This window comes from Nuphar pumila, chromosome 12, assembly GCF_984573655.1.
Source record: "Nuphar pumila chromosome 12, dmNupPumi1.hap1.1, whole genome shotgun sequence".
Classification (NCBI taxonomy): Eukaryota; Viridiplantae; Streptophyta; class Magnoliopsida; order Nymphaeales; family Nymphaeaceae; genus Nuphar; species Nuphar pumila.
The window spans coordinates 103,321,517-103,336,250 of NC_143260.1; the positions used below are offsets into that span (position 1 = coordinate 103,321,517).

General features: G+C 37.3%; 1 protein-coding gene across 1 annotated transcript; it reads left to right on the forward strand.

Annotated features, from left to right (window-relative positions):
• The first annotated feature begins 847 nt into the window (after window positions 1-847).
• Window positions 848-12,982, forward strand: LOC149821402 (protein NEDD1-like). The gene is made up of 4 exons (XM_089981947.1): window positions 848-1,044; window positions 9,970-10,082; window positions 12,457-12,717; window positions 12,851-12,982. Exons 1-4 carry the CDS (start codon window positions 897-899, stop codon window positions 12,980-12,982), a joined length of 654 nt encoding a protein of 217 aa, XP_089838073.1. The 5' UTR covers window positions 848-896.
• Window positions 12,983-14,734: the final 1,752 nt, after the last annotated feature.

Here is a 14,734-nt window from a genome sequence, read left to right on the forward strand (position 1 = left end):
ACTCACCTCGAGCCTAACCGAGCCTGAGCTTGTTACGAGCCAAGCTTGATGAGCTGATCATAAGCTGGCTCATTTTTTAAAAATATTTTTAAATATTTTTCAAGCTTGATAATATATAAAATATATATAATACATATAAAATACACATAATATATATTTAATAAATGTATAAAATGCACATAATATGTATATTATATATATAATATAAGTATAAAGCAGTGTTGTCAGAATGGATGCGTATCAGCCTGAATCAGCCGATACTTATCTTATCGCCAGAAATATGATACTGATCTGAATTGGCTATTTTTAATAAATATAAAAATAACTTAAAAATAAATTTTTAATATTATTTGAATGGCTTTAACATGTGTCAATCGACATGTAATATATGTTAATTATTTTTTGGTTGATTCGGAACGATTCACTTGAGAATCAGTATCGACCTCATTCACCTGAATCGTTGGCCAAACGATACAGGTCCGATTCCGATACTGGCAACATTGGTATAAAGTATATACTATGTAAAACAAGCCGAGCTTGCCATGTCCGTGCTCGGCTCATTTATCTAAACGAGCTGACTGGTAGATCGGCTCGTCAAGCTCAATTTTCGAGCTGAGGCGAGATTCTTACGAGCCAAACTGAGCCGAACAGCGAGCTGCTCGTCTCGTTTCCCAGACCCAAAGAAAATGCGCCCAGTTAAGCAAATTTCCAATAAGGTTAGTATTCTACCTGCTATTTACCATCTTCTTAAAGATATTAAAAATGTAAATAAAGTCAATCTGAGGGAGTTTTTACATCAATAGGTAGGAGAGAATTTTGTTTTGAAAAGGCAGGGCGGGGGGGCGGGGGGGAGAGAAGAGGAGGGTATAATTTTGCAGGTCTGTGCGGGAGGGGCGATGTCGGAACGACAAACCCTAGTGGCCGCGTCCGCGGGCGACACGGTGAAGATCTTCGATACCGCCATCGACTCGGGGGACCCCTGCACTCTTCAGTACTCTCCCTCCGCGGGCTTCTCCGTCAACTCCGTCAGATGGAATCATACCAGTACTCTCTCTCTCTCTCTCCCTCTCTAAATTTCTCATTCTAGGGTTTCTGCATCTGATAATAAGGCGACGCGTGACGATCGAGTGGTGTCTGTGGGTATCGTAGTTTTGTTTGAGCCATCGTTGATCGATCTCTGTTTTTTTTTTGGGCTTCTTTGTTCAATTATGTTGATCATTGTTTGTTGGTCGGAAGTGAGTAGGGTTTCATCGACATTGCAATGCGTGTGAAAATTTAAGTCTATTTGCGAATGGATTGCTGTTGTTGTGCTGTCGTTTGCGTTTTTGTTGTTTTTTATTGGCAATTGGAGTTTGATAACACGAGAAAATGAGAGTGAATGGAGGAGATGATGGTGTTGACGAATGCTTGATTCAAGATGATACTGTGGATGATCGAGTGCAGATTAGTAATTTGTAAATGAATTTTGTTGTTTGGATTGGTGCGATTGTCAATTGAGATTTTGTGAACGGATGTTTGGGTGTTTTCGTTCGGATTATTGGGGTAGACTGTCGAGATGGACAATGGAAGTTCCTTTTGATGTTGGAAGGAAGGAAAGAAGGTTGCACCCAATTGCTTGCTGGAATGGAGTTTCATAGTGCTGACTGTATGTGTATATTTGATACTGTGCTTCTGGAATCAACCTGCGTTTTTTTGTTCTTTTTTGTTTTTGTTTTTATTTTTCTTTTCGGGGTAAGGGGGCAAATTGGATTGTCACTCCAATGTAGCCTAGGTTCATGGTGCTAAAAGAATGAGTTTATATCAATGTTGTAAGAATAGTCTCTGATCGATTCAAGGGGTTGGGTGATTCCCATTCATGGCTGAAGGGAACTGAATCGGCCAACTTTCAACCACAAAAAGACGTCAAAAAAGTATTAAAATAATAAAAACTATTTTGACCATTTTTAGATTTTTTTGAAAACAAGCCTGTTCAGGTCAGCGTTGTATCAATGTTCTGAGATATGATACAATCAGCCAATTCAGGCTGATTCACAACGATACTAACAACATTGGTTTATATTTTCCTATTTTTCGGAATGTCAAGTGATGGCTCACACTGTAAGGGAAACCAACTGTCAATCTCTATAATTTATGTAGTGCCACTTTTCCAATTTTCAATCAACTTATCTCAGCACATCCTGGAAATGGAAGGTTACCAACTGATGTAAGAAGGAGCAGTATAGTTGGCATGAATTAACTATCCTGCATTATTAACTCAGAACATTGGTAGCTCGAGAGATGATGCTTTAGAGGGAATAAAATGAACAAGACTTATAAACTTTTATCCGCATTTAGCTATGTTGCATGGTTAGAGACTTAGGACACAAGATGCCATCATTGAGATCCATTGACAACAGTAAATGGGGAGTAGAGGATGGAAGTCGAAATGCAATATTCCTATGACAAAGGCAGTGAGTACATCATCCAGAAAAAGGAGGTCAGCCAACAGTTGAGAGGCACAATTTCCATTACACGATACTATTGAACAACTTGGTCACTTGTCCTACGTGGGAGGAAAGTTTATGAAAATAGTGTGCTGAATTTGATCGAGTGTCAAAATGACATTTGTTGGTAGCCAGATAACCACTGCAATAGGAGAATCCTCAGACTCTTTATTGAAGTTGAGCACAAAATTGGAACACTTTGTTCTTTCATATTAAGAAATAGCTCAAACGTCCAGCTTCAATGCAGCATTTGCATTTAGAATGTGTCAAGTGGTAGAATGGGAGACCTAGATGAACATTCTTGACTTGAAGGCCTAGTAATATTAATGCAATATTACCTATTGGTATTGAATAAAGGGTAACTTTAACCTATTGAGACATTGATACAGGCAATGCCTGTATCAGATCCTGAGGACTACGAGGTGGGCCTCTAGAACATAGTTCATGTGGAAATCTTGGACAAGGGATCAGGAGTGATATGAAGACTATGCGGCAGGCCTCTACAACACAGCTCATGTTGAAATTTTGGGCTAGGGACCAGGAGGGATTACGCCTTGAAATTCATTTTTCTGTTGCTCTATGTTCTCTTACGTGGGCCACAACCAACTTCAGGTTCATAGAACCATGTCCATCAAAAATCTAGATCATGGAATTATGCAACACATGAACTAGTTGATTTCATAGTACTGATCTTATAGTTCATATTCCTTTTCTATGTTGGTGTGATTATGTTTTCATGAAGCTGTTAGCCTTCAATAACCAGCCCAAGTTAACCAATTAACACATGCACCCATAAAGTGTTAGTTGCTAGCTGGTTGTTTGGTGCATGAAAGATCTTAAGCAAAGTCAACTGTTGAAGTTGCATGTTGGGAGAGCAGTCCCTAATTAGGATGTCTGACGTGTTTGATGTGTGCTGTTACATTGTAAATTGGTTCTGTATTATGGAATCAGTCCTCTTATGAAATAAATCCCTTATTGGGGGGAGAAAGGAATCTTATGCACATTTATGTATTTGGTGGATGCCCCTCGATCTTCATGGCTTTCTAGATAATTCTTCCAGACATTTGTAGATTTTATATTTATTTGTTGTTACAAACCTTTGTTATTCTCTCTCTCTCTCTCATGCACACACACTCACGTGCACATCTATGGATGTGTAGAATGTGTATAAATGTTTTTATGTTAAACCAATCGCTGAACAAACCAATCTTCTTTATAGTATGTATATTTTTGTGTACATATGCTTTAATGTTAAACCAATTGCCAATGGGCTAATCAACCACCTTCATTTAAGAAACCACCAGATACCTCAAGTATTTGTTAAAATATATATATATATACATATACTTATATATATATACATTCGTATATATATAAGTATATATATACATATATGTATATATATACATATTCCTTTTAGTGAAATACCCGATAGGGGTATTCTTGTAAAACTGCAAAATGTAATTTTTATATTTTTGCTTTTTCTTTTTCTTTTTCCTTTTTCCCTTTTTTTCTTTTTTCTTTTTTTGCTTTTTGTTTGAACCACAAGGGGCCCCACTCTTGTAGTCGTTGGGGCCCCAACGGTCAGATTTCTGACCGTTGGGGGCTCCCAACGACTACAAGGGAGCCCCCTTGTGGTCCCTTCTTGTGCTCTCCTCCTCTATAAATAGAGGAGGTGTTCCCCTCTTGAATGTATGGGTTTTTACACCCTTCTCTCCCTTTCTTCAATAAATCCAACTTATGACTTTAAGTAATTTTCTATATTTGTGAGTTGTGTGTGTGCACATTTGGTGTTTGTGTTTTTGGCTCTAGTAGTCACTCTTAAAGAGTGACCTTTTGCTCTATTGGTGCTTCCGCCTCTTTTCATTACATGGTATCAAAGCACGGTTGGTGATTGAGCTTTTTCTTTGACATCTTGGAACGCGTGCCTCTCAAAGTTTTGAAGAAAGGAAGAATATTTGGTGCCGATGGAACGTGACTCTAAAGTGGAGTTTTCTTTCAAGCTAAATGGGTCCAACTATCTCATGTGGGCCTCCGCTATGGAAAATCATCTAAGAGGTAAGAAACTTTGGGGCTTTGTTATGGGAACTACTCCCGAACCCTCTCTTGTTCATGAAGTTGAAAAGGCTTTAGATGGCGATGAGCGCATCAAAGCCATTAATGAACATCAATCCAAAATTGCGGATTGGGAAAGTAACCATGCCAAAATTTTGGCATGGTTTATGAACAATGTAGACCTTAAAAATTGTGCAAATATTGCCAAATTTAGAAGGGCCAATGAAGCTTGGTTTTTCCTTAAGGGTATGTATACCCAAAAGGATCTTGCTCGACAATTTTTTTGTCAAGAAAAAATTCGTTCCACCAAACAAATGGATATGAGTGTCCGAGACTATTTTAGCTCTCTAATACCTCTTTGGGATGAGCTTGCCCTTCTTGAACCCAAATGGGTTGCTCCACAAGATATTTAACTAAGAAGGGAACAAATTGAAAATGGGCACTTTTTCCAATTCCTTCATGGTCTTCGCCCGGAATTCGAACAAGGGCATCTCTTCTCCATAGAAGCAAAGCCCTACCTATTGAAGATGCCCTTGCCGAGATATGTCAAGAAGAAACTCGACTTGGCTTGAGCATTAGGAGTGATGAAGTTTTGGCCGTTAATAGGCCCGTATCGAATGTTAAAGCTTATAGACCTCCCCATTTTAACAAAAATAGTAATGGGCCTAGAAAGGGAATTATATGCCACTATTGTAATGAACCGAGGCATATTAGACTGGTTTGTCCAAAGCTTAAAGGAAAGGTTGCCGCGGTTGGAGAAAGTTCTCCAAAGAAGGAAGAAAGTACCAAAGAAGGAGATATCAAAGAAACTCTTAATCATATCTCCGAAGTTCTCCAACATCTTCTCAAGTCTTCTCCTTCAACATCCGGAGCTGCCATCGCCTACTCTTGATCACCTCCAGGTATGTGGATACTAGACTCTGGTGCTTCTTTTCATATGACATCTCATAAAACCTCTATTTCAAATGTTTTTTCCGAACCCATGTCCTCCTATGTTTCAACGGCCGATGGAACGTCATTGAAAATTGAAAGTATTGGAACTCTTGACTTCAAAAAATCTCAAAACTTTTTTGTTCCTAAAGTAAGAGTCGTCCCAAAAATTAATTTAAATCTCTTTTCCGTTTCTCAAATCACCGACCATGGATGCCAAGTCTCTTTCTCACCTAAAGATTGCACCGTGCAGGATCTCCAGTCAGGGAAGCTGATTGGGCAAGGCCATAGAAGGGGTGATATCTATTTTATGGATTTTTTGACGCTTCCATCTAAGTCATCCTGCAATCTTGTTAAAGACAAAAGTATTGGAATTTGGCATGAGAGACTTGGTCATCCAAATTTTGTAAAAATGTCTCTTTTCTCTTTTTTGAACAATACTTGTAAAGACAATCACATGACTTGTAAAGATTGCATTTTTGGGAAATCTAAAGCTATTCCGTTTCCTCAAAGGAGTTACTTTACCACTCGGCCATTTAAACTTGTTCATTCCGATGTGTGGGGACCCTCCCCAATCTTGTCTAAAGGAGGTTTTTCGTATTATGTGGTTTTTATTGATGACTTCACTAGATTTACATGGATATACTTCCTAAGTCGCAAATCCGAAGTCTTCTCCTTCTTTAAAGAATTTCATGCAATGGTTAAAAATCAATTTTTGGGAAATCTATCTATTCTTAGGACCGATTCGGGAGGTGAATATATGTCTAATGATTTTCAAAATTACTTAAAAGAAAATGGAATTTGTCATCAACGTTCTTGTCCCAACACTCCGCAACAAAATGGTCTTGCGGAAAGAAAGCATAGGCACATAATAGAAACTACAAGAACATTATTGATTTAAAAAAATATCCCAAAATCCTTTTGGGCCGAAGCGGTTCTAACCTCAACATATCTCATCAATAGAACCCCTTCATCCTCTTTGAAAAATCTTTCTCCATTTGAAAAACTTTACAATATGTCTCCCGACTATAAAAGATTAAGAATTTTTGGATGTAAATGCTTTGTTTTAACTCGCAAAAATGATAAACTTTCTCCTAGGGCTATTGAATGTATTTTCTTGGGATATGGCGAAAAAAAATGATATTGATGTTTTGACATTCTTAAGAATAAACTTTATATCTCAAAAGATGTCACATTCCTCGAAGAAGAAAATGGTTTTTCGCATCAACCAAATGAGAATATTGACTATTCCTTTTTATTTGATTTGTTACCTCAAGAAAACATCATAGATGATCATGTTGATCCTAGTGAATCTCTTAATGAAGATCTTGTTGAACATCCAAATAATGATCAAAACTTAGAAGAAAATGCGTCTAGACAAATACAAGTCTACTCTAGAAGGAATGAAAGAAATCCTCCGTGTGCTCTTGAAAGATTTTCTCAAAGTGACTCGATAGAAGAAACCTCTCAAAGAAGATCAAATCGCATTCCCAAGATACCAAATAGATTTGTTTCTTATGACTTTTTTTCTCCTAATTATCGAGCATGTCTTATTACTCTTCACTCTTTTCACGAACCATCTCATTACAATGATGCCAAACAATATGCTCATTGGAATGAAGCTATGGAACTTGAACTTAATGCCCTTAAAAGGGCGCAAACTTGGAAAATCATTGATCCTTCCAATGGCAAGAAACCCATTGGATGTAGATGGGTGGTTAAAGTAAAAACTAAGAGTGATGGTTCATTAGAAAGGTATAAGGCTAGGTTGGTTGCCAAATGATATGCCCAAGAGTATGGGGTAGACTATGATGAAACTTTTGCCCCAGTTGCTCGAATGACTAGTGTTCGAGCCCTTATTGCTATAACTTTTGTTAAAAATTGGCCTATCTTTCAACTTGATGTTAAAAATGCCTTCTTGAATGACAATTTAAATGAAGAAGTTTATATGGAACCACCTCCAGGTATGAATTTAAATGGAAAAATTTTGAAATTAAAAAAGGCTTTATATGGACTTAAGCAAGCTCCTAAAGCTTGGTATGACAAGTTTAGTAATGTATTAATCAATTTAGGTTTTTCTTCTTGCTATACTGACACTGCTCTTTTTGTTAAAAGGACAGATGACTCCATTATCATGCTTCTGCTGTATGTTGATGATATGATCATCACTGGGAATGACAAAAAGGGAGTAAATGATGTTAAGTCTATGCTAAAAGATACCTTTGATATGTCTGACCTTGGTTATTTACGATATTTTTTAGGAATTGAAGTGGCTTATTCCGAACGTGGATACATCTTATCTCAAATGAAGTTAGCTGCTGAAATTTGTACCAAATCAGGAATATCTGATGAAAAGAAAGTTGAGACTCCCGAAGTTATCAATGCGAAACTAAGACTTGAAGATGGTGTTTTTCTTGAAGATCCAACTCCCTACCGTCAATTAATTGGATCCCTCACCTATCTATCCATCACCCGTCCTGACATAGCTCATGCGGTTCATGCAGCGAGCCAGTTCCAGCACACACCTACCACGGTTCATATGGCGGCTGTAATGAGAATTGTGCGATATATCAAAAATACCATCTCCAAGGGACTCTTCTTATCCTCTTCCTCATCTCTTGAATCGACTGTTTTTACTGATGCTGACTGGGGAGGAAATCCCAATGATTGTATCTCAATTACGGGTCTTTGTATTTTTTTAGGTGAATCTCTCATCTCGTGGAGATGCAAGAAGCAGCAGAAGGTCTCCTTATCATCTACTGAAGCTGAGTATCGGGCTATGGCGATGACAACTATGGAAATCGTATGGCTCAGAAGTCTCCTTGCTGACATGGGCGTCCTCATTTCCACTCCTACCAAGCTCTGCTGTGATAACAAAAGTGCGATATACATTTCCAGCAATCACACCTTTCATGAGCGGACAAAGCATATCGAAATGGATTGCCATTATGTTCGAGACGAATATCTCAGAGGAACTATCTCATTACCATATGTTACTTCAGAGTATCAACTAGCTGACTTCTTCACCAAAGCGCTCCCAACTCCACGATTTATGTTCCTCCTTAGCAAACTTTCGGTCTTCTCCCCGTAAAGTTTGAGGGGGCGTGTTAAAATATATATATATATATATATACATATACTTATATATATACATTCGTATATATATATATAAGTATATATATACATATATGTATATATATACATATTCCTTTTAGTGAAATACCTGATAGGGGTATTCTTGTAAAACTGCAAAATGTACTTTTTATATTTTTGCTTTTTCTTTTTCTTTTTCCTTTTTCCCTTTTTTTCTTTTTTCTTTTTGTTTGAACCACAAGGGGCCCCACTCTTGTAGTCGTTGGGGCCCCAACGGTCAGATTTCTGACCGTTGGGGGCTCCCAACGACTACAAGGGAGCCCCCTTGTGGTCCCTTCTTGTGCTCTCCTCCTCTATAAATAGAGGAGGTGTTCCCCTCTTGAATGTATGAGTTTTTACACCCTTCTCTCCCTTTCTTCAATAAATCCAACTTATGACTTTAAGTCATTTTCTATATTTGTGAGTTGTGTGTGTGCACATTTGGTGTTTGTGTTTTTGGCTCTAGTAGTCACTCTTAAAGAGTGACCTTTTGCTCTATTGGTGCTTCCGCCTCTTTTCATTACAGTATTTTATTGACTTGCAAACACTATGTAGTCAAAAGCTCTAGTTGATGCGTAGGCCATAGACATTTAAAAAGACTAATCAGGGTCTAGGCGGGACTAATTGGCGTATTTGGGACCAAAAGAACTAAAAAGTAAGAAAATAAAAAATTATAACAAATTGTTAAAATTAATAAATATAATTATGACTATCAATGAAATGTAAGCATGTAACTCATTGTTACCTTAGTAGTCAAAAACATTAGGGGGCACCTAGGTGTGTGCCCCCTTAGGCGACACCTAATCATTATCTAAAGGCCCACAAAAGAATATAATTATTTAAAATAAAAATATAAAAAACATAACAATAAGAAAAAAATCTGAAAACCTTGAATGTTTCAAAATACACAACCAAAACATGATTATAAACATTATAAAAAAACAATACCAACCTTGGTACCCCTACTCAGGTACTCTCCTACGCACCTCGGCTTCCTAGGCGTTAGCCGGTAGGCTTGCTCCTAGGTAGTCTAGCCAGCGTAGGCATGATTTTAGCTACTAAGATTATAGTAACTTAAGTTGCAAAAAGTTGCCACAAGAATGCCTAATTTCACTGGTATTTTCTCCCTTAAAGTACTATCTGGTCTAGCCTTCTGGGTATAAGGATTTCGTTGCTGCATGCTTTATTGGGCCTTGTTGCTAGACAACTGCATTGTATAAGTTGGTCCTTCCCTTCGTGAGACATGCAACAGTGAAAGTACACTTTGTGGGCATACTCTTTAATGATTTTAGCTGCTGTAATTAGCTTTTGTTGTCTTAATTCTGGACCAATGAAGCATGTGCACAATTAATTTTTCAAACTTATGCAGATTTAGTTGTAGCAAGTGCTGGAGATGATAAGAAAATTTCACTATGGCGGAAGAGCGGACAAAATTTGGGAACAATACCATCTTCTACCAATGACGTTGGAGATAATATTGATGTAAGAGACTCATGATTATTAATTCAAAACCAATTATGTAAAGTTAGATAAGGGTGATAACATCTATTCTGTGCTTTGCTAGAAGAAAATAATGATCAATTATTTGCACTCTTATATATTAACATGTTCTGAAAATTCTAAGGCAATATCTTGCATGATTTTTTGCATTCATTTCCATTCGCATAAATATATTGGTATGTGTTTTCATGTGTGGATGTTCTTTATGAATAAAAAGTAGATCTGTCTTCCATGATATTGTGATTTATCTGGCATTTCAAAATCTTGGAGATGAATGGATTATATTGTTCATGGTGTCTTGTCAATGTTTGCATACACTTCATATTCTTAGACTACTATTAAGACATTAATTCTCATATTGCATCATTGTAAGGCATGTATGGTAGCTTGTTAGCTCTTACAACAACAACAACAACTACGCCTTCATCCCAAAACAATTGGGGTCAGCGATATGAACCAAAAAAGAAATTCATTTTGGGTCTTCCACATGAATCCTTTTCCTCCAATCATTTCTATCCAACGCCATGTCCTCGGTGAGGTTCAAAGCATTCATATCCTTTCCTATCATCTCCATCCAAGTCTTCCTAGGCCTACCCCGACCTCTTTTAACTAATATATTTTCCCATTTCTCCAACCTTCTAACTGGAGCATCATTAGGCCTTCGCCGAATATGTCCAAACCACCGTAAACGATTCTCTCGCATCTTATTTTCAATGGGTGCAACACCTACCTTCTTACGTATCTCTTCGTTCCGAATCTTATCTTTTATTGTATTTCCACACATCCATCTAAGCATCCGCATCTCAGCTACACTCATTTTTTGAATATGATGTCTCTTGGCAGCCCAACATTCCGTACCATATAGTAAAGCGGGTCTAATAGTCGTCCTATAAAACTTTCCCTTCAACCGCAATGGCATTCTACGATCGCACAGCACTCCAGTAGCACTTTTCCATTTCATCCACCCAACCTTTATCCTATGATTTACATCTCCATCAATTTCTCCATACTTTTGAATGATGGATCCCAAATATTTGAAATAATCATTCACCGGTATATCTTGCTCACCAAGCTTCACTACACTCCCATCACTACTTCGTTGCTTACTAAACCGACATTCCATATATTCAGTCTTACTCTTACTCAACTTAAAACCTCTAGCTTCCAATGTCTGTCTCCATAATTCTAACTTAGCATTAACCCCAGCTCTAGACTCATCAATCAAAACAATATCATCAGCAAACAACATACACCACGGTACATTTTCTTGAATTGATCTCGTAAGCTCATCCATCACTATCGCAAAAGGAAAGGGCTTAAAGCAGATCCTTGATGTAACCCAACCGTTATCGGAAAATTGGTTGTCACCCCTCCACAAGTGCGGACATTGGTTACTACTCCTTCATACATAGCTTGTTAGCTCTTAATTCTGAAAATTCTATTTAATGTAATTATTGAAGAGGAAGCCTAGCATACCTCTAATTGGAACGTTATACCTATCTTTCGACAGCTAGAGATTGTGAAAGTTTCAAACTATTTAGATATGGTCCTTAAAAAGAGGTACATGAGCACATAGTGCCAAGATGGCTCTGTTTATGTAAAACAATGGGAAGAACCAACATAATAATCTCAAAAAAGAAGTTCCTGAAAACTTTTTAAATATGAAAATTAAACTGGGTCCAATTGTGAGGCTGTGTTACATGATTTCATATGTTACAACCCGTTGCCCCAAGTAATCTCACTGGTCAATATCTGTGTGATACTGTTTGAGATTCAAACTGTGTAATTTGTCGGTTATGCCTATGGAACTAATAAAATTCATAAGAGACGATGCTTACAACAACTGTTCTCAGGTCTAAGCTATACTCTCTCTCTCTCTCTTAATTATGGAAATGAAAGTGAGTCCAATTGTGTGGATGTTTTATATGATTTGATACATTACAGTCCAAGTTGTTTAACTAGTCAACATCCGTGTGATATATTCACTATTTGAGATTCAAAGTAAGTTATCCCTATGAAACTGACAAAATTCATGAAACCAAATAAATGGATATATATATAGTCTAACCAATAGGAAAGAACTTCAATCATTATAGGTATACGTCATTTTTGATCTGCACAAAAGTGTAGTTACTTAAAATTTAAAATTGCATCTTTACCCCTTCATTGGTCATTATTTAGCCCTCTCACAAAGGTCCTCAGGCTTCTTTGGAGGACTGAACTTGAGTGTTTTAATTAAATTTTTTTTGTAGCATGAAGGCATGAATGAATAAAGTTATGCATTAATCAATATTCTAAATGCATTAGCATGTTTCATGTTTTGACATTTTGATATGTTGTTTGTGTGGCTTTGTAGGAGTCAATCTTGTCTATAAGCTTTAGCAATAAAAGTCCTAGATATCTTTGCACTGGGGGAAGTGGTGAAGTTGTTAGAATATGGGATTTGCAAAGAAAACGTTGCATCAAATGGTTGAGGGGCCATACATCAACAATAACAGGTGTTGCATACACTTGCAAGGATGAACATTTGGCATCCATCAGTGTAAAAGGGGATCTTATTCTCCACAATCTTGCTTCTAGTGCACGAACCACAGAACTTAAGGATCCAAATGCACAGGTTGCTTTGTTATCAATGACTTTTGCATCTAGCGATTCTCTACCATTATTTGAATTGAACATAGCAGTTTTTCATGTGGTTCTTATTTTTTGGATTAATTGTTAGCTAGTCCTTGTTACCTCTTTATGTACAGGTATTGCGAGTGCTCGATTATTCTCGAATTAGCAGGCATCTTTTGGTGACTGCAGGTGATGATGGTTCCATACTTCTGTGGGACACCAATGGGCGTAACCGGAAGGTACTTGTGTTGTTACTTCTCTCATAATGATTCTTCAGAACAAGATGCATTTATTCGGTATTTGCATGTGAAAAAATAGTTTTCAACTTTAGATGCGAAATTGGTTGAACCTCTCTCTCTCCACTATGTGCGTTCATGCATATGCTGTAGTGGCAATACATCCTCTTCGCTCATTTCTTAGAGTTGAAAAGGGCTAGCAGAGCCATTGGTAGCTCCCCTCCCCTCTTGAAAAGTTAAGACCAGGTCAAATGAATTAGTCTAAGTGAAACTGTTAGGTAATGCATTTTTAAAGAAATTGGTTTCACTTGAAACAAGGATGCTGTCCTGCATTAAACCTTAATTGCACAGTATCCTCAACCTTGCATATTCATCTACACATCATACCGTATGTCTATCAAATAGTAAAAGCAAATCAAATGGCTCCTGCAAGTGCCAATCATGTGTTTGTGTTTTAGATAGGATAAGGATGGGTAACTAGAGTTGAAGAATACTGGTTGAAAGTGATCGGACCTGAGAATGGTGTTGTAACCGGAATTCTTCTCTCCCGAGAATCATACAGGCAATCCCTTGAACAAAGTAATGTAGGCTTAGTAGTTAATGCAGGTGCCCTTGGTCTGAGCCTACCACCTGGTAGCGTCTATAATGAAATATTCCGAAAATATTAAACAAATGCCTCTAAGGGCTTACAAGATCACAAATATAAAGTGCACAAGCACAAGTCCACTATGGGACAATACAATAGCCAACAAAGGGCAACACAAAAGATAAAAAATGTCTTTATTGAACATATGCTTCAGCTAAAAGCATTGAAGAATGGGGGGGGGGACACCACCCCTGTATATACACTTTACAAGAGAGAGGGAGGCCATTGGGAGCTCCCAAATAGATTCGTTGGGAGCTCCCAACGGTCATATTTATGACTGTTGGGGAGTCTCAGCAACTCTATGGTCAAAAGACCATAGAGCCCCTTAATGTCCAAAAAAAAAGACAAAAATAAAATACTGTTTCCAATAAACCGTCACTATTATATGTGAAAAGACCAAAATGCCCCTATAAGGCATGAACTATTACAAGCCTGGAATATATATATATATATATATATATATATATATATATATATATATATATATATATATATTAACACCCCCTCTCAAACTTACAGTGAAGTGACTGAAAGTTTGTTAAGGAGAAAAATAAACCGAGGTGCAAGAAGAGTTTTGGTGAAAAAATCTGCAAGCTGGTACTTCATTGTAACATACGACAACGTAATAGTTCCTCTCATATACTCATTACGTGCATAATCACAATCCATCTCAATGTATTTGGTTCGTTCATGCAAGGTGTGGTTGCTTGTAATGTAGATTGCATTCTTATTATCGCAACACATCTTTGATGGTTTTGAGATGATTAACTCCCATGTCTCTGAGAAGACTTTTTAGCCACACAAGCTCCATTGTTGTCGTAGCTATTCACGATATTCATCTTCAGTCGAGGACAAAGATACTTTTATTGCTTCTTGCATCTCCATGAAATTAGAGAATCTCCTAAAAAGACACAAAAAACTGTAGTTGAGATTCTATCATTAAGATTTTCTCCTCCATCAGCATCACTATAAGCAAGTAAATCTAGGGAAGATGATAAAGATAAAAAAAGTCCTTTTGTTATGGTATTCTTGATATATTTGATAATTTTTAATACAACACTCATGTACATAATGGTCAGAGCATGCTTAAATTGACTGCCAGAGTGAATTGTATGAGTTATATCTAGTCTGGTGAT